Source organism: Sus scrofa, chromosome 8 (genome assembly GCF_000003025.6).
Source record: "Sus scrofa isolate TJ Tabasco breed Duroc chromosome 8, Sscrofa11.1, whole genome shotgun sequence".
Taxonomy (NCBI): domain Eukaryota; kingdom Metazoa; phylum Chordata; class Mammalia; order Artiodactyla; family Suidae; genus Sus; species Sus scrofa.
In genome coordinates, this window is record NC_010450.4 from 72,055,397 (window position 1) to 72,081,896 (window position 26,500).

At 39.1% G+C, this 26,500-nt stretch overlaps 1 protein-coding gene across 9 annotated transcripts in view; it reads right to left on the minus strand.

The window, feature by feature from the left end:
• The window catches only part of CCDC158 (coiled-coil domain containing 158), a 98,854-nt gene that overhangs the window by 65,284 nt on the left and 7,070 nt on the right, over nucleotides 1-26,500 (minus strand). For 7 of the 9 annotated variants that reach the window (XM_021101460.1, XM_021101462.1, XM_021101465.1 and 4 more), the window contains exons 2-8: nucleotides 19,401-19,543; nucleotides 13,905-14,122; nucleotides 9,262-9,371; nucleotides 8,818-9,145; nucleotides 8,387-8,463; nucleotides 7,062-7,172; nucleotides 6,289-6,403 (exon numbers count right to left, since the gene is read on the minus strand). In XM_021101460.1, coding sequence (XP_020957119.1) covers nucleotides 6,289-6,403; nucleotides 7,062-7,172; nucleotides 8,387-8,463; nucleotides 8,818-9,145; nucleotides 9,262-9,371; nucleotides 13,905-14,122; nucleotides 19,401-19,470 — 1,029 coding nt within the window. In that variant the 5' untranslated portion in view covers nucleotides 19,471-19,543. The remainder of the gene's footprint in view (nucleotides 1-6,288; nucleotides 6,404-7,061; nucleotides 7,173-8,386; nucleotides 8,464-8,817; nucleotides 9,146-9,261; nucleotides 9,372-13,904; nucleotides 14,123-19,400; nucleotides 19,544-26,500) is intronic. The other 2 variants (XM_021101463.1, XM_021101466.1) reach the window with 2 other exon arrangements.

Here is a 26,500-nt window from a genome sequence, read left to right on the forward strand (position 1 = left end):
AATGAACTATATTGTACTGAGAAGAGCTATTTTGTTTCAGCATTATCAGTTTCAATAATAAAAGGCAATGAATAGAAAAGAATGAATGGCAAATTTATAGCTGTCATTATTATATAGTTACTCCATTTTGAAAGGGTGAGTTTATATATATGTATTATACATATATTAAATATATTAACATATTTAATACATATTATATATTAAAATCCTCGTTTTCTTCCAACTATAAAATGGAATGAGACTACCAATTCTAAAGGACTGTCATGGGTGTAGTTTTCTCTTACAGACAGGGCAGCTGTGTGATCTGTGTGACCATGTATTTTCATGACACATGCCAGAAGGGCCATCACTGGTAACAGTGTTCCTACAGCTCTTAAACTGTAGGTGCAGGTAGGCTAAGAGGTTAAGATCTCAGTTAGTGGAGATTCTGGGCTTGGATTTAAGCACAGCTATACAACTGAAGAGCTTAGACACAAATATTAAAATGATGAAAAACTACTGATCCTTAGTGTTGTGCAGTGATGCCTGATCTTTAATGCGATACCTACAATATTTCATCATCTACTTTCTAGTAATAAGAAATCTGTCATGTCTCTATAAATGCTACATATTTCTTTTTAGGCATCTATTCAACAGGCTTCCAAATATACTACCAAGACTTACTGATTGATCTGGAGGATTAAACCTTCTTAGAGAACATATGAGCAAAGCTAACTTTTCCTTGATGACTATTCCAAATTGGACTAAGTTCATCTGAGATCTTCATTTATTAATTCAACACATACTTATTAACCATATTGTATACAAACATATATATACAACCATCTCATTGATAAATGCTAAGAATGAATACATAGAAGTTATATATATATATATATCTTTATCAAAATATACATATGTAACTTAAGAAAATACTAATATAGGCCTATCAGTTTCACATTTATCAACAGAGGAGTATCATAGCCTATAGGAATATAAAGTTTAATATTTACACTGGATGTATATTAAAACTGATTTTGTATTTGTGTTATATATTTTAAAAGTATTTCACAGGAATTAGATAAAATAAAACATCAGATGACTGATAAAAATGTGCTCATAGAGTCTAATAATCCTGTAAGGACTCTTGTGCCGCTCTGGGGCACAGACAGAAAAAAACCCTAGAACAACTCAACCTCTGTAGCACAGATAGTCTCCAAAGAAAAATGACTGAATAATATCAGTTGATACAACCTCTTTAGCTCTGCTATTATTGGGAAAGACTAAGTCAGAACACTCAGTAAGGACAGTAGGAATACTTAAGAAAAACCCAGAAACTTTTTTTGACCAGAGAGGTGATGTGATCAGGCTGAGTCAAACACTGCGTTCTGAACTATCTTCTATCACATAAGCGGAGTCTATAATTTGAGTCTAAATTATAATTTTTTCATCTATAATTTGAAAAGAGTATTCTACATGATCCTTCAAATTCCTTTCAATTCTGCCTGTAAGACTTTTTTACACCAGATGATCCGTATTAATGAGCTGAAATTCTATATTTTCCACCTGTCTTTGGAAACAAAATATGGTCAAAGAAACTATATTTTGAGCTATAAATTTAATAAGAACACTTTCTTTTTTGAATTATTTTATTTTATTGATTTTTTAGGGCCGCACTCGTGGCATATGGAAGTTCCCAGGCTAGGGGCTGAATCTCAACTAGAGCTGCTGGCCTACACCACGGCCACAGCAATGCAGGAGCTGAGCCACCTCTGTGACCTACACCACAGCTCGCGGCAACACCGGATCCTTAACCCAGTGAGGGAGGCCAGGGATCAAACCCGCATTCTTATGGATCCTAGCCCGGCTCACCAACTGCTGAATCATGAAGGGAACTCCAAATTTAGCAAGAATACTTTCAATTTGAAAAGTTACTCATACAACTAAAACAGACATTTTCTACTCCTAATCTGGCATAAAACCATTTGTTTTTGAGCAAAATATTTGCAGATGTGCTATAAAGGCTAAATTGAGACTTGTTACTTTATGTCTGTTTTCACTTTTTTAAACATTCTGGATAACCATTTGATGTTAAAATTAATGAAACCAAAATTTCAAAAAAAAAAAAAAAAAAAAAAGAAAAGGAAAAAGAAAAAGAGGGAACTCTTATCTTTCCGTCTAAGTGTCAGAAGTTCCTCCAGACCCCTGCAGGAACATGTTTTGTAGTCGTCAGTACTGACTCAACTGCTATAGCTCTGCTTTTACCTTTCACTTTTTAGAATAAAAATATTTATATCAATTAATCAATCAAAAAGATAAATGGAGAGTGAAAGGGAAAACCATTGAAGTAGCAGCTGAGCTGATACAAACAGCTGTAAAAGACACTATGAAGAAAATGTCCAGAATAAATAATGACATCTGAGATAACATAAAGATTTTTTTCTTTTTCTTTTCTTTTAAAAATAGCAGCACTGGTTTTCCCTTTCACCATCTATGAATCGACTTTTTGCTGTTGATCACTGAACAAGTAAGTACTGGAATCGCATTCTAATCTTACAGTGATTTTAGATATTACCCATCATGCCAAATTGAATCTTTTGCATTCTGTGCTCAGATAGACACAGTTATGGAATAACAAGAGATGCCACAGGTCAGCACAGAGGTGCACGGGCAGCACTATGCAGAGGTTTGCACAGAATCTTCTCGCAGAGCATATGGCTCCAGCCAGTGCTACTAAATCTTCACTTTTTGAGTATGAAATTCAACCCCAAAGTCTTTCAAAGTAGGAAAAATAAACTTAAAATCAAGATCATGATATATTTTTGTTGTCAAAAAGCGAAAGTTAAGAGTAAAGCCAAATCTACAGAGCCAATAGTGACAGCTTCTACTGGTCCAAATTCGTAAAGGGGAATTCTGGAGGTTCTCCTAAAATGGAAAGAGAAGAATAGAAAAAAACATTACAGTAAAACACTTTTGTATGTCAAAAAGCTATCTCTAAAATCTTCTTTGAAACACAATTTCTATTTTCATCAATATGAAAATACTTTTGTTTGCGGGAAGAGAAACACTGCCTTCCTAAACCAATTTTCTCTTAATTTCTGCATTCTGGCTGGGAAAGTTTTGTTCAGACTTGCCATGTCATCCATTTTTAAAAATAATAAATACTTTTCTCCTCAAAGAATATGACTCCAGAAGAAAATACTAATGTTGCCTGCCTCTCATAAAAGATGCTGATATATATTATCAACGGACCCTTTTAAGTTTCTTTCCCCCAAGTCTCACTTTTAATCACAGCTTTTAAGTAATTTTTCCTTACTGTTTTTTGAACAGTATACACTAAAATGTACACTGAAGCAGTGGACAATAGATTTAAAAATTTTAATAAGCTTTAACAATGTAAAGTCAAGGTACATGAAAATGAAAGAAATTAAACAGAAGAATCTTGTATTTTAGATTCTATATTTAATTTATTACAACACAAACACTTCATAACAATAGAAGTTTTCATGAACACAAAATGCAATCCTTTTGTTAACCTGCTTGGTCTTCGATGGTATTTCCCCATGTATTGATACCTTTCAGGCCAAAGTAATCCACAGTAACATGGCAGGTTAATGATCTCTTAGTGCTCCTTGACTAAAGGGAGTCACTATTATGAGAGCCTAGTTAACATAAACTAGGTGCCAACTCAGTTAGGTTCAACATGCTTTATTACAAGTCTCACTGATCTGGATTAAAATTAATTAAACTAATATGCTCCTCTTATTTCCATTAAATGTTGCCTGTTGAAGACTGTCGAAATTCTTGGTGATCCATTGTTTACATCAGAGCAAAATAAAACAATAATCATCGTATTGTATCTGAATCTATACGACCTCAAAACACTCATATAAAAGGTTTGCAGTCATTTGTCTGGTTGCTCATGCTTATACAATGCTAAAGAGATAGATGTTTATAAAAACAAAAACAATTTTTTTATTGCTTAGATGTATTTGTTAAAATTTCCCACCATGCCCAAAATCTAGAGTTGATTAGCACAATGCACATGTAGATAAGCAAACAGTGGGTGACAGTTTATGAAAGGGTAATTTTTTCCAAGCAACGTTACAATGGAAAGCTATAGCAATTTCAAATTGCATAAGACAAAAAGGTGAGCCAAATTTTATTCAGTAGTTTGTGGCTTTTCAAAGGGTTTAATTTGTCAATAAACAATCAAAATTTAGTCATTCCAAAATGGCTTAAGTTGTGATGCGTATCAGTTACAGCACTGGACTATAATACAGCAGCTCTCCTGGTTCCTGTCTCATTGTCAGCACTCAGGTCTGCCAAGAAGCCTGCCTCCACTAGACCTGAGGAAGAAAGCATCTTTCTCCCCTGTGCTGTACTGAAATCATGACCATCCTGCAGGGTGAGATCAGGCCTTTTGTGGGGCATGATCTGCTCCAAATGGGGTGGATATTCCTGATGCCAATCTTCAGGGAGAAAGCTCATCCTGAGCAAAGAAACTAGAACACAAACAGGAGGCCTCCGAGAAGCAAGAAAGAAGAAATGTAGAAATGTTTCTCTCTGGGCTTTTGTTTCTTGAGTTTAGCCTTTAAGAAGTCTGTGGTTCCTTAAAGCTGCTTCTGGGTGGCAGTGGTTGATATGACCTTTGACCCAAGGATCTAGGCCAACAGCCAAGGAAGAGGTTTTGGAGGGCAGTGTTATTCATGCTGCAACCCACTAATGAAACATGAAATCAGCTCAGTGAGCATCAGATCAGTATCTGGAGAGAACAGAAAAGAGCCAGCATCATAAGCAATACAGGTAAACACTGTTTTGTGAAGCGTGCTTGGGTGGTATGTGTGTAGTAGGCAGATGTAGTACATGTAAACTATATTTCCCGCTGTGGGTGGTGATCAAAAGTGTTTGAAAGCGCCTGTAGATGATATAGGTCTTGTAACTGAGGTTATAGTTTCACGTCACTCTTTATTGTTTAGACTTTTATAGCAAAGTCATACCTTAATTTTTCATTCTAGGAGTTCCCGTCGTGGCTCAGTGGTTAACAAATCTGACTAGGAACCATGAGGTTGCGGGTTCGATCCCTGGCCTCACTCGGTGGGTTAAGGATCCGGCTTTGCCGTGAGCTGTGGTATAGGTTGCAGACGCAGCTCAGATCCAGTGTTGCTGTGGCTGTGACATAGGCTGGCAGCTACGGGTCCGATTAGACCCCTAGCCTGGGAACTTCCATCTGCCGAGGGTGCGGCCCTAGAAAAGGCAAAAAGACCAAAAAAATAAAAAATAAAATTTCCATTCTTTCAGCTGTACCACAACAAACTGAAGTTGAGGTCTTATAGTCCATGCTTAAATTAGAGGATAAAGGAGAAAGAGCCCCCTCCTGTGGCCAGCATAGTGGTACTTATAGGAGGGGTTGCCCAAAGGCAGGAAAACAACTGGAAGAAGTAGTGCTGCAATATTCAACTGCCTCTTTCTATAAGGAGCTTTTTTCTTGTACTATTACCCTGTAAAATTAGGTTATTTTTTATAAAGAAAATCTGGCATCTTTCCTAAACTCTATTTCTTCCTAATCAATTAAGGTGTAAGAAATTGGCTACAAGTGGTTAGAACTGTAGGTTTTCTTGGAGGTAAGATGGTTATATGCGGATTTTATCTTCCAAACTAGGATATTTTAAAGATGAAAGGTGGCATTCACAAAATAGGATACTGTTTTGTGCCCTAGAAATTAACAAAAACCTAAGCTCTGGAAAGACGGTTGATAATGAATAGCTTTGGACAAGAGGACAGGATACAACAGTAAATATTAATACCTCATTTTAATAGGATCTGTGTGATGAGAGATGAAAATTTACGTCCTCAATTATTTCTTATTTAGACTAACCTTAAAGTGAATTCAGTTTGCTGTCATATAATGATTAAGAAGTAGGAGTTGAAGTAAGAGAAGAGGTAGGCCCTAAAGAATTCATTGGGGGGTGGGGGGAACCAGCTGATCCCAAAGTACTTGCTAAGGGTGAGCCTTGTAAAAGTCATTAAAATGACCTTATTCTTCATTTTTTAGAAACTTACTTGAAGTTTTCTAAGAATGAATTAATTTGAGCAAACAACTTAAAAACTGTTTATAATTTAACATAAAAATATTCAGCATCTATCTTATAAAATGCTTTTAATTTTAAATAATTGCTTTGATTATTTTCAAATAAACTATATAATTTATATAAACTATGTAATATATACACTATATAAACTATATAAAAAACTACATAATTGATTCTGTGTATAATAATCTCTGGAAGCAGCAAAAAATAAACTCACCTTGTCTTCATACATCCTTTTGGCTTCTCTTAATTCAGAACGTAGTTGAGAAACAGTAGATTCTAGGTCACTGAGTTGACGCATATACATTGAATTTTGGTTTCTTGCTTGTTCTCTAAGAACGGTTAAAGGGGGAATAAGAGCAAATAGCAAACTATGAATAAATGTGATGCCTAAGGGTGCTCCAGCTTTAGATACTTCCACTAATTATTTAATATGGCATTAGTAGGCCAATAGTCTTTTATTTTCCAAAACTGCTTCTTAATAGCTTAAGTTCAAAAATGTTAACTATTAAAGGTAGGTGATAAATACACAGGGGTTCATTATATAATTTTCTTCTCTACTTTTGGATATGACTGAAAATGTCCACATAAAAAGTTTCAACACAAGAGCTCAATTTATTAAATTATTTATATGATATATATACATAATATATATTATATATATAATATTGTACATTGTATATATATACACATAATTTATATATATTTACACACACATATATAGTGTTTTATCAACTGAAATATAAAAAATATTTGAAACATCCAATCCCAAGAGACCCAAATACTTGCAGTAATATTTCTGATAGGGTTATAAGTTACTACCTACTATATGTTAAATAATCTTTTTTGTTCATTTGAATGTTAGAAAAGTTTTACCTTCTTGTAGAATCAATTATGAAGCAATTTTTAAAAAGATTTTAGAACAAAAAATTAATTAAAAAAAAATGATGCTAAGTGACTATCCATTTCAAAGCACCAGGACACACATACTGAATGATTTCCAGTTGACTCTGGATACTATTAGCTTGGCTCCGAGCACTGCTGGCTTTCTCAGTAAGTCCTGTTATTTCAATTTCATGTTCATTTATTAACTGCTCAATCCTACAAAAAGAATTGTTATTATGATTGTTATTTGATACAGATTGTGCCTGACAATGAATTATTCTAAAAATTAATGATTTTCAAACTCTCAAATTTAATGTCTTGTTTTGGCTTTTTGGTCAGGGGGAGCTATATCTGCAGCAGATGGAAGTTCCCAGGTTGGTTCCTATGCCACAGCAGTGACAACAGTGGATCCTTAACCCACTGTGCCATGAGACAACTCCCTTGTTTTGGCTTTGAGTATGCTACTCTTTTTTTTTTTTTTTTGGTCTTTTTAGGGCTGCACCCACAGCATATGGAGGTTCCCAGGCTAGGGGTCAAATTGAAGCTGTTGCCGCTGGCCTAAAACACAGCCAGATCCAAGCCAAGTCTGTGACCTACACCACAGGTCACAGCAACATCAGGTATTTTAACCCACTGAGCGAGGCCAGGGATCAAACCTGCATCTTCATGGATGCTAGTCAGATTAACTTCCGCTGAGCCATAACAGGAACTCCATGCTAATCTTTTTTTTTTTTCTGACAAGTATCTAAGTTAGATCCAGAATCCTTCATCCAAATCCATTGGGGGCCAGTTAGGTTTTGGAATTCAGAATTTTTAAAAAATATTTAATAACAGTCCTAAACATCATGCGACAGCCCCAGAGAGCTCTAGGGAAGTGTCCCAGAGGCCAGACATATTACTAATACAATATTTTAAAATAGACACAGTAAATGACAATGACTATAAAAAACTTTGTTAGTTCAGATCAGGTTTTGCCAACAAATGAGGGACAAAAGACTCTCATCTTGATGGAACTTAGTCAGATGTCTCTTGGAGATTCCCCCCACCCCCCGCCACAGTAAGAAGCTTAGGCTTAGTAAGACTCTCCTAAGTCAGCTAGTGAGAGTCCCCCCACCCTCCTGCCTCCTAGGCATTTTGCGGCACTGACCCCCTCATCCTGCTTCTTGGCTATGAATCCCCATCTGTCCTTGTGTTGAGAGTTGAGTCTGATCACTTTTCATTCAAACTCCTACCCAACAGACTTGAATCAAGTCTTCCCTACTTTTTAAACAAATGTCAGAATAATTTTTCTTTAACATAAGTTTGTCACAAACCTACGAAAAAAAATTCTGTGTTTTAGAGCTTTTTAGATTTTGGAATTGCTAATGAGACTGCAGACTTGTGATATAGTTTCACTATGACCAATTTCTATTCCTCTGTGTGAAACCTACCTATCTTGATGTTGTTGAAGAAGTAGTTCCATTTTGTTCTGTGATTCAGATTTCAGCGCTTCGAGCTGATCCTCTACCTGAGTATAAAAAAAGAGTCATTGATTTAGGAACCAGCAAATCTAAAGCTTGGAAAATTTAAAGATTTTCTAACAATGGGAATGCTTTAGAAAGACAAATACAACTAATACTAAAGTCGAATATATTCTATCACAGTATTTTATTAGGTCTTTCATTTTGGCTATATTCTGATGAAACTATACAGGTAAGTCAGGTTTGTTCCCTTTATTGAGAGAACACTGTAGAAGTTCCTTTGTTATTTTAGAGAAAAATGAGAACCTGGCTTACTGTGAAGAGTATTAAAAATTACATGCCTAATACTACTGTCTTAATGAATTTTAATATAAAGCTGATGTAGTGTTCTCACCACTTACTGGAAATATCCTCCCTTTAAGATAAGAAATCTCTGTGTCTAATTCTCTTAGGATTTTACTAATAGCTGAGCCCATGCTGCGGAAGTGGAGGGTAGACATGCTGTCGTGTTCATATATTTTCTTGCCTGAGGCCTCTTCAAAGTCAACTAGGACTGATCGGATTTCTTGAAGCACTCCCTCATGACCAAGCATCATCTTTCTCAGCTGCTCTATCTGGGTGTTGCTATCTTTCAGCATATCCTCCTTAAGGCATTTGGCAGCTTCGAGTTCATGAACTGTATTTTGAAGCTGATTTCTTAAATCCTCCTGGGACTGACTCTCCCTTCGTCTATGAAATAAATGACAGAGAAGAAAGAAATAATGTGGATAAAACTCAGATTCACACAAGTGATTTTACACATCACAGAGTACAGCCTAAGATACTTTAACGTAAGGAATTCCAACCTGATGTCAGCCATGGCATCCCTCTCCATCTGCATCTCTTGAAGTTTTGTTTGCAAATCAATGACTGACTGTCTTAAGTAAAACTTTTGTTTCTCATGCAATTCATTGCTCTGAAAAAAAAAAAAAGTCCTACAAATTAGTCTTCATCAGAGGAACATATTTCCTTACAGCTAATAATTTCCAAATATCTACATATCGATGATTTATTTTTATGTACACTTGCCTCCCCTTCACCATTGTTCAAGGCCTACTTAGTTATTTCTCACCTAGATTTCTGGAATACCTCAGTTTCACAGTCTCAAACTTTCAATCTCAAACTTTACAACCAAAACATTGTTTCTCAAACAAATCTGACTTCTGGCTCAAGATAGACATAAGAATAAACTCTATTCCCGAAGACAGGAAAATTGGTTAAAATTATGTATATAGAAAAGTCAACCCCCCACCTTCAACTGACTTAAAAAATTTGGCAGCAGACAACCACCATTCAAAAATCAAGGTGCTCTACTACAAATGAAGTCACAAAGATCTCTAAAATCAGGCACTGAGAGATTTCCCAGCCTAACAGTTGATGTCCCACCTAATTATTCCAAAGTAAAGCCACTACATGCTGCCCACAGAGAGACTGCCATCCGTTTTGTTGTTGCTCATCCTTGAGTGTGAACAAAAGGCCAAAAACCATCGAACACTTGAGGGAACGTTACAAAATAAAAAAAGAGACCAAGATTAAACAAATGAGCAAATATCCAGAAAAAAAGACCTAGAGAAACAAAATGAGGGAAGAGACAGATGGGCTCCAGGACAGTCACTTATAACCAGACACCTGTTTGTACAAGATAGAAATAACAACAGGAACAAGGTAAGTACCTGGAATTCATCTTCTGTGGACACTTTAAACAAAGGTACTGGCAGAGGCAGAGAGGGCTAGGTCCTGCTTAGGCAAAAGATCAGGGGTCTTTTGGGGTCAGGGTGACCCCCAACTCCACATGTGCAGAGAGACCCCTCTGGGTCAGAAAGGGAGGGGGTGCCAGGCCATAATAGGTCCTGATAACTGTCCCAAAACCCTTTGCTCTGGAATCCGTCTTGGTCAAAAGATGCACACGCATATTAGGGAGGGCCCTGGGTCAGATCAGGGATGAGAAATAAAACAAGATAACTGGCCAAAGGAAAACAAAGGCCCAGAACTGCCCCATAGAAGTGGTTTAATCGCTTCTCTGCTGAGCTCCTCATTCAGGAGAACGCCTGCACCTGCTCTCCTCCTTTGGGTGTGTATTCCTGCTTTTAGCCTCTGTCTGGTCTAGTGGCTAGGATTCTTGGTTTTCACCCAGGCTGCCCAGGTTCAACTCCTGAGCAGAGAATCAAGATCTCGCTTCAAACCAAGACTCACCGCTGTCTCTCTGAAATCCAAAAGAGATAACACAACAATAGAAGAACATTTCCAAAACTTGTATTACAGAGAAAATTGAGAGATCTTTTAGCTCTAACAGACACTATGACAAAGAAATGATCAGAGGAGAAGAAAGAGTTCTTAGAAATTAAAAATATGGTTGCAAACTAAGAAGTTGCAATAGAAATCATGGAAGTCAGGAAAGAAAGGCACCTGACTGAAGACAAAGTAGACAAAAATTTTGAAAGTAAAGGTAAGAGATTTAGAGGTTCAACCTAGGAGATAATATTTAACTAAGAGGAGACTCAGAAAGAGAAAACTAAGAAAACAGAGAAAAAAAGAAAAAAACAAAGCAAAACCCCCACATGACCAAATTCCTCAGAGCTGAAAGGCACAAATCTCAGACTACAAGGGTCCACTGAGTCTCTGGCAAAGTGAATGAAAAAACAAAAATCCACACTTATGTACATTATAGTGGAATTTCAGAGGTAAAGACCCTAAAGTTTCCAAGGTGAAGCCTTAATTAAGTACAGATACACCATCTACAAAGGAACATGGGTCCAGTTGACATCCGACATCTTCTTAGCAGCAGTGCTGGGTGCAAGGACATGATATTTCAAAGGATTGAGAGGAAATGACTTTCAACTTATCCAGTGTTTTTTTTTTTTTTTTTTTGCTGTACCCATAGCATGAAAAAGTTCCTGGGCCACAGATTGAACCCAAGCCATTGTGGTGACAATAAAGCACAGCAGGGACAATTCCAAATCCTTAACCACTAGGCCACAAGGAACTCCTCAACTTTACCCAACTTAAGTCATTCTCAGGAAGAAAAAATTCATAAAATGTATGTTCCATATACTCTTTAAGAAGCTCCTAAGGATGTGTTTTGACTAAATGAAGAAATACTTCAAGAAAGAAAAAGAGAGAAAACAGTGAATCCTGGAAATCATGGATCCAACCAAGAAAGCAGTGATAGGAGTCTCAAGAAAACAGTTGTACAACAGGCCTAAGAAGAAAATCATCTAGACTAGATAAAAGAAGTCCTGGGTTAAAGCAGAGTTTCACAGAAAACCTACATGATAATTTTTAAAGTGAGTATATGATGAAGATAAATAGTATAAGGAAAAAGAAAGGCAATTAGGAAGCACAGGAAAAACAAAAACTACACAAGAAAGGAAATATAATAGGATAGAGAAGAGGACGGACCTGGGCAAAGGCATGAAGGTCTAGAAAAGTATGGCACATCAGGGACGAGCAAGCAGCTTGATATTGTGGGATGGAGGGTACGTACGGGAACAGGTAGCAGAAGAGGCTACAATGCAGAGGGAAAGATCAGATCACAAAGGCCCTTGTTTAAGTTCGACTTTTAGGCTATAGACTACGAGGATCCAACATGCAAGTGCAAAGCTGACTAAAGACAGCCTGATTCTACATAAGGTACACTTGAAATTTTTATCAATTAATTTCTATACACCATTTAGTCATCATGCATACACATACACCTAAGAGCCTACTCTCTAACACTGCTTTGTAAAGAAAAACTAGGTATCATGATAGGAGAGCAGCCCTGAACTAATTATTAATTATAATTACAGATGAGTGTAATTAATTATAACATTTTCAGCTACTCCAGTTTCACCAAGATTATATCAAAAACACAGCAAAAGAAACAATTAATAAAATGAAAAAAAAACTATGGAATGGGAAAAAATGGTATGTGCACTTCATATATCTGATAAGGGGTATATTCAAAATATATTTAAAAAACGCAATAGTAAAAAAAACAAATAATCCAATTAAAAATGGGCAAGGGACCTGACATTTTCCCAAAGATGATATACATGAATGACCAACAGGTACATGAAAAGATGCTCAATATCACTAATCATCAGGGAAATGCAAATCAAAACCACAATGAGACGTCACCTCACACCTGTTAGAATGGCTAGCATGAAAAAAATAAGAGAAAACAAATGCTAGATGTAGAGAAAAGGGAACCCTTGCCCACTGTTGATGGAACTGTTAACTGATGCAGCCACTATGAAAAATAGTATGGAGGACCCTCAAAAAATCAAAAATAGAACTACCATGTAATCAGGCAATTCCACTTCTGGGAATATAGGCAAAGGAACTGAAAATACATCAAAGAGATATCTGTGCAAAGGACCATTCTTTATAACAGCTGAGACATGGAAACAACCCATCCATTGACAGGAGAATGGATAAAGTTCTGATGTATGCATATATATCCTGCCATTTATGACATCATGGATGCAAAATGAGGGCATTATGCTAAGAGAAATAAGTTAGACCGAGAAACACAAGTACCATATGATGATCTCACTTATATATGGAATCTAAAAAACAAAAAAATTCACAGAAAAGGAGGTCATATTTGTCATTACCAAAGGCAGGGTAGGGAGAGGGGGAACTGGATGAACGTGGTCAAAGGTACAACCTAAGCCCTGGGATGTAATGTACAACATGATGACAACAGTTAACACTCTGTGTGATATGTCACAGTTGTTAAGAGAGTAGTCCTAAGAGTTCTCATGACAAGGAAATTTTTTTTTCTTTTTCTTTTTTTAATCTATATGAGACAATAAATATTAACTAAATATATTACGGTAAACATTTCATGATATATTTAAGTCAAATCATTATGCAGCACACCTTGAATGCACACAGTGTCTGTAATGTTAATTATATACCTCAGTAAAACCGGGGAGTTCCCATTGTGGCTCAGCGGTTAACGAATCGACTAGGAACCATGAGATTGCGGGTTCGATCCCTGGCCTTGCTCAGTGGGTTAAGGATCTGGCTTTGCCGTGAGCTGTGGTGTGGGTCGCAGACGCGGCTCGGATCCCGCATTGCTGTGGCTCTGGCGTAGGCCAGTGGCTGCAGCTCTGATTGGACCCCTAGCCTGGGAACCTCCATATGCCGCAGGAGCGGCCCTAGAAAAGGCAAAAAGACAAAACAAAACAAAAAAATAAAATAAAATAAAGCCGGGAAAAAATTACACCATTAACCCAAGGCATTATGACTAATTATTAACAAAAGATAAATAGGTATGTAGGCTTTTCATCAGCCCAATTTGGAATACTGAAATAAAAGGCACAGGCCAAATTAACACGTTTAACCAATGAATCCACTATTAACTTTCTCTTCCAGAAAGTCTGGGTTCTGTTCCAAGGCACCATGCCATACTGTCTTCCCAAAATGGCAGCAGGAACCAGAGGAAAAGAATGCAACTCACTTCATTTAGTCTTCTCTGCAAATCTTTGACTTGATGTGAATATTCTTCCAAAACACGTTCAATGTGTTCTTTTCCAGGGTAAGGAATGACTTTTCTGTGAGAATCAAGTTCCACCTCATATTTAGGGAAAAAAGGAATTTGCGTCAAAGTCCCGGTTGAAGATGTGTTTTCAATTATTGTTCCACGGATAGATGGCATAAAAAATGGACCTGAAGAACCTAAATATTGAAGGATTAACTAATTAATTACCTAAATAAAATAATCTTGTGGCACACATTATCCCAGGTAATTCCCTTTCTGAACCCCAAAGGTGCTCAAGGTCTCACGGGGAGAGAGGCAGTCTCTGGGAGGAGGCACAAGGTAAAGGGAGAGCAGGTTAGGGAGGCTAGTGACCGAGGGACACTTGAGCTGACAGAGCCTCGCAGCATCTATGACCAAGACAGCTTCATCTGGAAGATGGGAGGAAGGAAGGGCATTCCAGGCAGAGGGAGTGCCGTCATCACTAGCGAGGAGCCTTGAAGTGGCAGGGCTTATGCTGGATGGAAGGAAAGTAGTGCCCAGATAGGAGATTAAGCCTTGTGGTCATGCCAAGGACTTGGACTTCACCTTGGAAGCTCTAGGGAATCATGGGAGGGGGTATCTAGGACTTGAAGGGAGGGGATAGTATAACCAGGTCTGGGTTCTGGAAAAGTTCCCTGGCTTCTATGTGGAGAAAGCACTGGATGGGGGTAGAGGAGGAAGAGAACCCAAGTAGGAGAAGGCCCTTCCCAGTGCAGCAGGACAGGGTGAGGGCCTGCCCTAGGGCAAAGGCCAGGAAGACAGAAACAAAGGCCTGGATTTAAGCAACGTATGTGTAAGTAACAGAGAGGGGCCGTCAAAGATTGCTCTTCAGTTTGGGCCTGCAGAAACATCCAAGTAATGATGTTGACTTGCAAATACTGTACAAGGATTGAAGTCTGGGAGAGGGCTTTGCTTTAGGAATAAGGACCTGGGAATGAGCAGCATGAGAGTTCCAGTGATGCCCTGGAGTCAACGGACCATCAGGGGTAAGGAACAGAGTGAAAGGAGAAGAGGGCCAGGAAGAGCACTCTGGGCAAATATTAATGCTTACAAGGAAGGCAAGAAAGTGAAACCCAGTGACAGTCATGGAAGGCTCCCAGAGAGTACTATATTCAAGCCCGCACTGGTTCAGACTAAGGAACAGAGATGGTGAGAGAGAGAGAGCAAGGCTTTTTCACGAGCAGCCTGAAAGAAGCCCCTCAGATGAGAACATGTGCCACCTTTCAGGCACAAGGAGGAACTCGAAGTCAGACCCAAGGGTCCAGTGGCTGGTACCAGGGGCTGTAGGTAATGTAGTGCTGAGCTGTCAACCAGTGCCCAGCTCATTTCAGAATTGTGATGGACACGTGCGCCTGTTTATCACTTTCTGAATAGGCATGTGCCTGCCCACCATTGTACCCTGGGTGTCACAGGTCTTCTGAGTGTCCTCACACTTGAACCTAATGTACATAAAGAGATTCTGGCCTTTCGTGAATGCTGTGTTGGATCAGACTGTTAGAGGCCTTCTTAGCAGAGTGAGTGTACTTTTTATGTGAGAGAAATACAAATACAGAAGGCAAACTGTAGAGGTTTTAAAACATGCCCACAAATTCTTTGATACTCCTTCCTTTAATAGGTGGCGGTTAATTTCCCTCGCTGTAAGAGAGGAGAAACAAGAGTGTCTGTGCATATCTATGTGCGTATGTGTGTGGCATCTGCTTAATTTTGCATAAAGGAAACACTGGAAGAATAAGACAGACTCCCATGACAACTGCCATCAACAGAGGTACAGGGATGCGTGCCAATAGAACAGGAGGGACACAGGTGGCAGCAAGAATCCGCTGATTACACTTTTTATGAAGGGTTCACTTTTGAAGCATATACATGTTATACATATTCAAAGATAAAATGAAATTGAATGCCAACAGAAACAAGCAAATCGAAGTGTACAGTAAGTTGACAATGTAACCTCAAGGAGAAAACTGTTTTGTCAAATAACTTTAGAACACAACTCCTGACAGCTCGTGAACTTTACTTAGTAGGTAAGTGGTTAATGTAACAGTGTTGCTGTGACGCTGGAACGATTTTGTGTGTACTGTAGAAGAGAGAAAATAAGTGAACACACTGAAGTTTCTGGAAACTTGAGTTTTCACTGTAAGGGAAATACAGATATGAAATGGGAAGATAAGAACTCGATGGTACTGGATTTGAATTTGAGTTACTAGTGTGAACTTAAGATAAAAAAAAAAAATCTAATTCCTTGGAGTTCCTGTCGTGGTGCAGTGGAAACGAATCCGACTAGGAACCATGAGGTTGCAGGTTTGATCCCTGGCCTTGCTCAGTGGGTTAAGGATCCGGCGTTGCCATGAGCTGTGGTGTGGGTCATAGACACAGCTCGGATCTAGTGGTGCTGTGGCTGTGGTGTAGGTTGGCGGCTACAGCTTCAATTTGCCCCTTAGCCTGGGAACCTACATATACTTGGGGTGCGGCCCTAAAAAGAAAAACAAACAAACAAAAAATCTAATTCCAAGCTTTAGACACTGAACACTCCTAGACACACCCAAATACACTTTAAAAGCAATATGCTTTTAAAGATCCTGGTGTCTGAGTACTATTTACTACTAAAAGGAACCAGGCTCCTTAGCCAATTGATTCTAGGCCTGGAGGAACAGGAAAAGGACAGCATGAGCCTAGAACATTCTGTTTTGCCAGAAAGCAGTGAAGTGGGCTTATGTTTTAAAAAGACACAGAAAGAGTTCCCTGGTGGCCTAGTGATTAAGGATTCAGTGCTGTCACTGCTGTAGCTCAGGTTCAATCCCTGGCCCAGGAACTTCTGCATGTTGCATGTGTGGCAAAAGAAAAAAAAAAAAGATAAAAGACATAGAAATTGGCTTAAAGTGGCTGGCCAAATTTGGTACAATTGAGCATCAAAAGCAAAGTGACTACAATGCATTATAGCACTTTGAATTTAAAAGCAATCTATGGATCTATAGTGATAATAATAAAAGTTTTTCTTTTGTGAAAAATAGAAGCTAATAACTATGGTAAAACTAGAGAATCATCAATGCAATAATTAATTCAGGCAAGGAATGTCAATGCTAAAACTACTGAGTAAAAGATTATTTAGTACTAGGACATTCAGTAGGTCTCAGTAGGGCTAGCCTGGTAATTGATAGGTTACTTATTAATTGTAAAGGGGAAAGTCTAACTTTAAATCATCGGGATCTGGCAATGTGTGCTCCCTAAAGTTTGATGTAAAAGTAGACAATGTCACTTACGTAAAACCTGCCCAATTATTTTAATTTGAATCTAAACACGACAATCGGAAAAGTCTAGAAGTGGAACGTTCTATAACACAACAGGTCTGGACTCAAAGAAATGCCATCAGAAACAACAGCAAAAGGACAGAGGCTGCTTACAGATTTAAAGAGAGTAAAGGGACCAGACAACAAATACAGTACATGATCTCTGACTGGATTCTTTGAAAAGTTTACTAACTTTTTTTTGGAACAACTGGGGAAATTTAAATATGAATGCAAATTAGATGATAGAGCACTGACAATAATTTTCTTAGATCCAATGATGTGGCCATGTATAAAATCACCCTTATTCTAAGATGATGCACATTTAGGTTTTGAGGCAAGAATCATGATGCCTTCAACTTCAGCAAAATGAAATATAAATTGTAGGTATAGAGATAAAGAAAATATGGTAAAATGCCGACAACTGGTGTCTCAGTTGAAAGGTATTTAAGGTCTTCAGCGTACTATTTTTTTCAATTTTTCTGCCATTTTGGAAAAATTCAAAATAAAATGTTGGGCAGGGGAAGAGGTCACTGGAGTCAGCAAAAAAGAGAAAATCTAGTCGTTTGGGCCAGAGTGATTTCCCTGGAACACTAGGTTCAAATGTCCGAGGGCAATGGTGTTACGGGATGATGATGATGTGTCTGGAGAGGGAGTGACAGCTCCTGAGCTCAGTGCCCGTGCCCCTGATGAGAATGAGGGAGAGAGGGCAGGCGGGAGGTGAGCGAGGGCTGATGGCTATAGCAGGGCGGAGGTGACGATGACATGAGCATCCTAATGAGCAGAAGCTTTTACAAAACAAGGGTGCTACATAAAGGTTTTTCAGCAGGTTGGTGAAACCACAGGCCTGGAACTGAGAATGAACTCGGGATGCTTTCTTCCCGAGGAGAGAGACAAGGCAGGGGAAGCAGGCAGGGTACAGGTCACCTGCCCAACGGCAGGATAATCCTGCCTCCTCTGTGCTGCCCTGTTCTGGTTCTGTCATGTTGTAGAGAACTAGTCTTCCCAGGCTCTGTTCCTTCCCGTTTCCTGGCAGGTTCCCAATGGGAGGTGCTGGTGAAAGGTCAGAGGCAGGAGGCAGCATCGAGAGGTTACAGATGGATGGCTCCTCTCCAGGCCCTTGGTCTGTCTCCAGCTGCTCCTCTCCCCGGCCTTGGAAGGGCTGCTGGCAGTGAGTGGTGGCTCCTGCAGGCAGCTCTCTCCGTGGTTCTATGACATTTCCATTTTCAGGGTCCTTCTAGTCCCAAGCTGGTAGCAGCTTCCTGCAGTGGCTAATCTCTGAGTTGTCTCATCTCCTGTGAGGCTTCTCAGCTTTTTTTTTTTTTTTTTTCTTTTGTCTTTTTAGGGCCAAACCCATGGCATATGGAGATTCCCAGGCTAGGGGTTGAATCAGAGCTGCAGCTGTCGGCCTATACCACAGCCACAGCAACAGCAACATGGGATCCAAGCCATGTCTGTGACATACACCAGAGCTCACGGCAACACTGGATCCTTAATCTACTGAGTGAGGCCAGGGATCGAACCTGAATCCTCATGGATACTAGTCGGGTTCGTTAACCTCTGAGCCATGACAGGAATTCCCTCCTCAGCTCTTTCAACACCCGTGTCACCAATTCCCTGTATTAAGTGCCACCTATTTATTCCACCTGTTTCTGTTTTCCTACCTGCTGTTGACTGAATTAATTTCCATCAGTGTTGATGGGAGCCTGAACTAAGACATCCTAATGAGGCAGGCAAGGGAATGGAGAGAGAAGATGCATTCAGGAGACATTTCGGACAACGGAGGGAGCAGAGGGTACCTGACTGGACCTGGAGGTGTAGGGGAGGGGATTTAAGGTAAAAGAAGTCAAATGATGTGGAATTCGGGCTTGGAGAGGACAAAGGAAGAGAAGGCATTTAGAGAAACATGGCCTGTGCTGAAGGGCCGCAACATGGAAACAATCTTGAAACCAAACAAGTAAACATCTGCTAAAAAACAGATATGCTATTTTAAAAGACTAAAAAAAGCAGAATTATAAATAATCTGGTAAACATTCATGACCAAGGTCTGCACCCTGCAGAGTTAAAACTAGAACAAAAATAGGAGCTTGAACAAATACATGATAACTGCATATTTCTCATTTTTTTCCCATTTTGTTTTATAAAAAACACATACCTGCATTGGATGTGATGCCACTACTTGACAAGAGCTCTTCATTATTTGCTTCACAAGGTTTTTGTTCCATATTAAATATGTGCTACCTCTTCTTAGAGATCTTGAAATATGAATGCTTCCCTATTTAGGCTTTTTGTTCTTATCTATAATAGACAAGGATTAACAAATTTTTTTTAATTAAAAAAATAAAAGACAGGGATTCAATCTTTATTAATAAGGTATTACATGCAAAAAGTTCATAGAGAAAGAATTGACTTTGTTCATATTTGAAATTCAGTAATAACTTTTCACTTAGGAAATACACAGAAATATATTACTACCTAAAATTAATAAGTGAATAGAATCTTACTGTATAACTTATTGATTTGAATAGCCAAGTGGCTTATTAAAGACAATCTGAAAATAAAAAATGAATACTTTATTTATTTTTTTTGTCTTTTTGCTATTTCTTGGGCCGCTCCCGCGGCATATGGAGGTTCCCAGGCTAGGGGTCTAATCGGAGCTGTAGCCACCGGCCTATGCCAGAGCCACAGCAACTCGGGATCCGAGCCACGTCTGCAACCTACACCACAGCTCACGGCAAAGCCGGATCATTAACCCACTGAGCAAGGGCAGGGACTGGACCCGCAACCTCATGGTTCCTAGTTGGATTCGTTAACCACTGCGCCATGACGGGAACTCCAAAAAATGAATACTTTAATCACTATGATTATTAGCACTCTGATTTGGGGCAGAGTTTTTTTTGTTTGGTTTTTTTTTGTTTTTTTGTCTTTTCAGGGCCACGCCCGTGGCATATGGAGATTCCCAGGCTAGGGGTCTAAGTGGAGCTGTAGCCACTGGACTATGCCACAGCCACAGCAACTCGGGATCTGAGCCACGTCTGTGACCTACACCACAGCTCCCGGCAACGCTGGATCCTTAACCCACTGAGCAAGGCCAGGGATCGAACCCACAACCTCATGGTTCTTAGTCTGATTCGTTTCTGCTGCACCATGATGGGAACTCCTGGGGCAGAGTTTTTTTTTTTTTTCCCTCTTGCGTTTCTCTCAGAAAATTACATTGTCAAATAATGGAGAAAATATTTCCTCAGTAAAATTATTACAAATTATGAAAAAAGAATCACAAACCAGCAAATTGGGAATCACTAGTAAAAGTTATAAAACCTCTTTGATATCAAACAGTGCTCATAATTTCAGGTTAGGCCAAGTGGGGACTTCTGGGTTTGGATAACAATGCAGTGGCCTGATTCCAAACCTCCCTTCATCCTCTGAATATCCGTAAAGTCAACAAGAACAACAAACAAATAAAACCACGTGGGCTCCCAGCCTTCAGCATTCCAGGAGACAGAGAATGCTGCAATTGTCCAATCACCTGGAAGTAGAGGAAAATGTTTTTCCAAAAGGGCTCCCACCTTCTACTGGCCAGTACTGCAGGCCCGTGGGGATGCACGACGGGAAAGAGATTGAAAGGATTGAAAGGGAGCAGAGGGCTGAGGACAAGCACAAGGTCACCCCAGAAAGTAAACAGAAAAAGCTGGCTACTCAGCACAGGCTGGAACTTGACAGTCTGCAGTCTTGGATGTGCAGAGAGGATGTCAATGTGGGCGTGGACCAGAAGAATCAGCCTCCGAGAGGGGCTTCCAGGGAGAACTGGATGTGGGGGGAAGAGGTGGGCTCCCCTGGAGGTGGGAATCAAAGGAAGAAGGGAGAAAGGAAAACTCAGGAGCCGCAGAACCAAAGGGAAGCAAGATGCGCCAACACTCCTTTCACCTTCATCACCTGCCACTTCCATCGTAAGAGAGAACAAAGAGAACGCACAGAAGACAGCTCTCTCAGACCTGGAATCTACCCACGAAATGAACAGGACAAGATAAAAAGGAGCCCTCATCCACACAAAACTATCACAAAATGTCAGACAATGTGAATAAAATCTTTTCTGCTCCTGAAGTCTCCCTCAAGCCTTCCCCCCAACAAATACAAAGTCAAAGAAACCTGTAACGCCACCCTCCAAATGGAACTAAATATTCTCAAAACAGGCATTTGGGGATAATGACAAATCACCCTTGACTCGGAATTGTAAAATACAACAACAGAAGCAGAAAGAGAAATAAAACAAGCAAACAAACAGGAAGAAATGAAAGAAGAGGTGATACAAGTCAGGAATGAATGAAAAGAAAAAGATAAACTTCTATGGGAAATGAAGAGCAAATTACAAACTGCTCAGGGAGGACAGACTATAATGTGAACTTCGTGAAGGCACTGAGGAAAATCAGGAAAACATCCAAGAGAAGGAAAACTGAGACAAGCGAGAAGGGCGAGAGCAAGAAAGTGAAGGAGATGGAAGACAGGCATAGGGAGCGGAGCATACCTGAAGACGAAGTCTACACCCAACAATGAAACAGAACTATTACTTAAAACCATAATCCAAGGAAGTCTCCTAGGAATAAGGTAAGACCCAAATTATACATTTTTCCTACTAGGGAAGATCAAGAGTGATCAACTCTGAAATATATCCTAATAAAACAATACTAAGAGACTTTAAAGATTATGAAAAAAATCCAAGGCCTTCAGGCGAAAAAGGATGAAATAATTTACAAAGGCAAGAGGATCAGAATGGCAATAGATTATTCAAAAACAGTATACAAAGCAAGGCAACAGTACAGCAGCATTTTCAAGAAATATAAGGAAAGTACAAACCAAAGATATTATATCTAGCTAAGACCTCCTTCAAAAGAGCCAAAGGCACAGAAAAAAAGCAGTTCTGAACCTGCCAGAACACTGCACACATGCGTACCCTCTGAGGAAGCTACTAGCAGGGGTGAAGCTTTGTCCAACCAGCAAAGGTGGCAAAGGGGTAACAACTGATGAAAAGCTTTGGCTTTTCTGTAGGTTTTATTTTTTATTTTTTAATTTTTTTTGCTTTTTAAGGCCACACCCATGGCATATGTAGGTTTCCAGGCTACCGCTGCCAGCCTATACCACAGCCATAGCAACGCAGGTTCCGAGCTGTGTCTGCGACCTGCACCACAGCTCACGGCAACACCGGATCCTCAACCCACTGAGCGAGGCCAGGGATTGAACCCACAACCTTGCGGTTCCTAGTTGGATTCGTTTCCACTGTGCCACAATGGGAACTCCCAGGTTTCAAAGATTTCAAAATAAAATCTGGGGAAAAGGTAAGGATGAACATTTTTTTAAAAGGTGACTAGGAACACTGAAAAAAGACTGATGTAAACATTTAAATATTCAACTGCAGGGCTGAGACTAAAATATGGGTGCAGTAATACCATTAAAGAACAATATATAAATATTATATGTGTGACAAAGGAGATCAGATTAACCAAAGATGGGAAGAGAGAAAAAAAGGGAAAGTAGAGATCACTGGTTGTACCATTTAAATCTGACAAAAAGCAAAAGGTTAAGTAAGAAAAAAAGGGGTTTATAGGTGCAGTACAGAAAGCATTTAGGCAAAGCTAACCACTTAGAATAAAAATACAAATCTTAAGTGACAAAAGAATTTTAAAAAGAAAAAGAATATCAAATAAACAGAGTAGACATAATACATGGAGTAATTACACCACAATACAACAATGTAATTATTGTAATTATAACGTGACAAAATTTAGAGCAAACACAACAGTCTTGTCATTAAACCTGAAGGGACTTAACTTGCTTATTCAAAGAAAAGGATTTTCTAACTGGCTCTCAGAAAATTCAGCTCTGGGAGTTCTCACTTTGGCACAATATGTTAAGGATCTGGCATTGTCTCTATGGCAGCTCAGGTTCGACCCCCGGCCCTGCACAGTGGGTTAATGATCCAGTATTGCCGCAACTGCAATGCAGCTACAGCTCAGATTTGATCCCTGGCCCCAACACCTCCATATGCCATTGAGGCAGCAAAAAAAAAAAAAAAAAAAAAAAAATCAACTCTGTGCTGTACCCAAGAGGACTAAAGGCACCAATTTTAAAAGACTATAAATAATGTCACGGACAAAGATTCACTAAGCAAATGAAGCAATAAGAAAGCATGGGTTAGGAGTTCCTACTGCAGCTCAGCAGTAAGGAACCAATTGCTATCCATGAGAAAGAATGGATTAAAATCCTGATCCCAGACCAAGTCGTCTTCAAGCCAAAGAGTATTAAATAAGACAAAGGGCACTTAAAGTAAAAAACAAAAAAAAAAAAGCAAAAAAACAAAAAACAAAACAAAAAAAACCCAACTGACAATATGGTTCCACTCTTCTGTATAAAACAAAAAATGTTCTGTCACCTATTTTATGATAGTTTGGTATTTCCTTACCTTTTAATTATAATAAATGACCTCTAACATGTTTTTTTAAAAAAAATAAAAAGCAACGTTCCACAATAAAGATATAGTATCTCTGACTCTGTGTACTATATAACACAGCAACCACTTAGATAAAACATAAGTTATAGGAGATGCAGTAAGAACTATAGAAACAGGGAGTTCCCATAGTGGCCCAGTGGTTAACAAATCCGACTGGGAACCATGAGGCTACGGGTTCAATCCCTGGCCTTGGTCGGTGGGCTAAGGATCCGGCGTTGCAGTGAGCTGTGGTGTAGGTCGAAGATTCGGCTCGGATCTGGTGTTGCCGTGGCTCTGGTGTAGGCCAGTAGCTACAGCTCTGATTAGATCCCTAGCCTGGGAACCTCCATATGCTGCAGGTGCAGGCTTAGAAAAGACAAAAAAAAAAAAAAAAAAAAAAGAACTATAGAAACAGCAATGAGAGACTTTAATGGGCCGCTCAGTATGAGATAAGTCAAGTGGCCAAAAAATAAATAAGGATATAAAATATTTAGGTGAAACAATCATTAGGGTAGACTTTTTGGATAAATATTGAACATTACATTTTGATAACAGAGAATGTACCTTCCTCTCAAGTGCACATGGAATAGTAACAAACCCAATCATACCCTAGGACACAAATAAAAGATCAGTAGGTTCCATAAAGTGGAAATGTTATAAACATCCCCCTCTGGTCACAATGTAATAAAACTAAAAATTAAAAGTAAAACCCCAAAGCAAAAAGGCCCTTCCAATTGGAAATTAAAAGGCCTTCTGGAGTTCCCGTCGTGGCGCAGTGGTTAACGAATCCGACTAGGAACCATGAGGTTGCGGGTTCGGTCCCTGCCCTTGTTCAGTGGGTTAACGATCCGGCGTTGCCGTGAGCTGTGGTGTAGGTCGCAGACGCGGCTCGGATCCCGCGTTGCTGTGGCTCTGGCGTAGGCCGGTGGCTACAGCTCCGATTCAACCCCTAGCCTGGGAACCTCCATATGCCGCGGGAGCGGCCCAAGAAATAGCAACAACAGCAACAACAACAGACAAAAAAAAGACAAAAAAAAAAAAAAAAAAAAAAGGCCTTCTATTAAATAACTCTTGTGTGATAAGAAAAATATAAACAGAAATTTTAAAAAATAATGACAATGAAAGCACTACATATCAGAATCTGAGATACATTAAGGCAATTCAAAGAGAAAAATTCCTAGCCTCAAACACCTATTTCGATTTTTAAAAAAGAATGAAAATGAGTGGATTAGATTTCTAACACAAAAAGGGAGGGGACAAAAATTATAAGAAAGGAAGCGCCTGGTAGGAAATAAAGTTAAAAGCAGAAATTAATGAAGGAAACAGAAAAACAATAGACCAAATAAATGAATCAGAATCCTTATTCTTAAAAAAAATATAGACAAGGACCATCAAAATGATGGAAAGAGAAAGATCACATAAAACATAGTGCTTATCATTTTTATATTAATTCACAATGTAAGTATAGTGTTAGAATTTTTTTTGAAAACTTTGAAGGTAAAAACAATTTTTGTCGAACAGAATTCCTTTTTATTTCACTCACAGTTTCTCCCTTTTAGATTACTGAGGCTCCATGTGTCAAAACTACAATTAGATAAACTCTACCTTAACATGTTTAGGTAGTAGGGTAGAGAGATTCCATAAAGAATGATAACAAATGGAATGTTACTCAAGATTGCTAGGCAATTTAAATGTTCTAAATAGAACAAAATTGCTATTTGGAAAAAAAAACCTCATTTAAACAAGTTTTATCATGGATGTTTGCTGTAGGACTTAACTTACACACTAAAATGATGCATTTGGGGATTCTTTAGAGTGGTGAAAGACACTCAGAAAGTATAAATTACTGAGTAATGTTATTATCATAAATTACGGCTAGATTGAAAGCATGAAGGAATGAGCAGGACAGGGGGAATCAAAGCCCATCACCAGGAGATCACACACTAATCACTCTGCTTGGTACCAGAGGTTTTAGTATCAAGAAGGAAACAGAACCTATAAGCAAGATAAGCAGAATGGGTACAAGAAGTTGGAGAAGAGAAGAGAGAAGGTTTGACTTTAGAATATTCTGATATGGAAACCATGTTTTACTTTGGCATAAGGTGATGATAATAAACTCATTCATCAGTATCCACTGATTGGTGGTAAGTCACGAAGAGTCACAGTGCTTCAGAAGGAAATTAATTTTTTTTAGAAAATTAACAGTTTAGGAGTTCCTGTCATGGCTCAGTGGTTGACGGATCCGACTAGAAACCATGAGGTTGCGGGTTCGACCCCTGGCCTTGCTCAGTGGGTTGAGGATCTGGCATTGCCGTGAGCTGTAGGTTGCAGACTCGGCTTGGGTCCCGCGTTGCTGTGGCTCTGGCGTACGCTGGTGGCTGCAGCTCCGATTCAACCCCTAGCCTGGGAACCTCCATATGCCGTGGGAGCGGCCCAAGAAATAGCAAAAAAGACCAAAAAAGACCAAAAAAAAAAAAAAAAAAAAGAATTGCAGCATTATTCCTATTTTCAGGCATAAAACTTAAGGTATATGGATTCCTGAGAAAACAGAGGGGTTTTCTGCCTCGATAAGTCATAAAATTGTGAAAATGCTGCACTGTGTTGGTTTGGGGATCATAGCATGAACTTGTATGTGTTTGATTTATTTATTTATTTATTTATTTTTGTCTTTTTGTTGTTGTTGCTATTTCTTGGGCCGTTCCCGCGGTATATGGAGATTCCCAGGCTAGGGGTTGAATCGGAGCTGCAGCCACCAGCGTACGCCAGAGCCACAG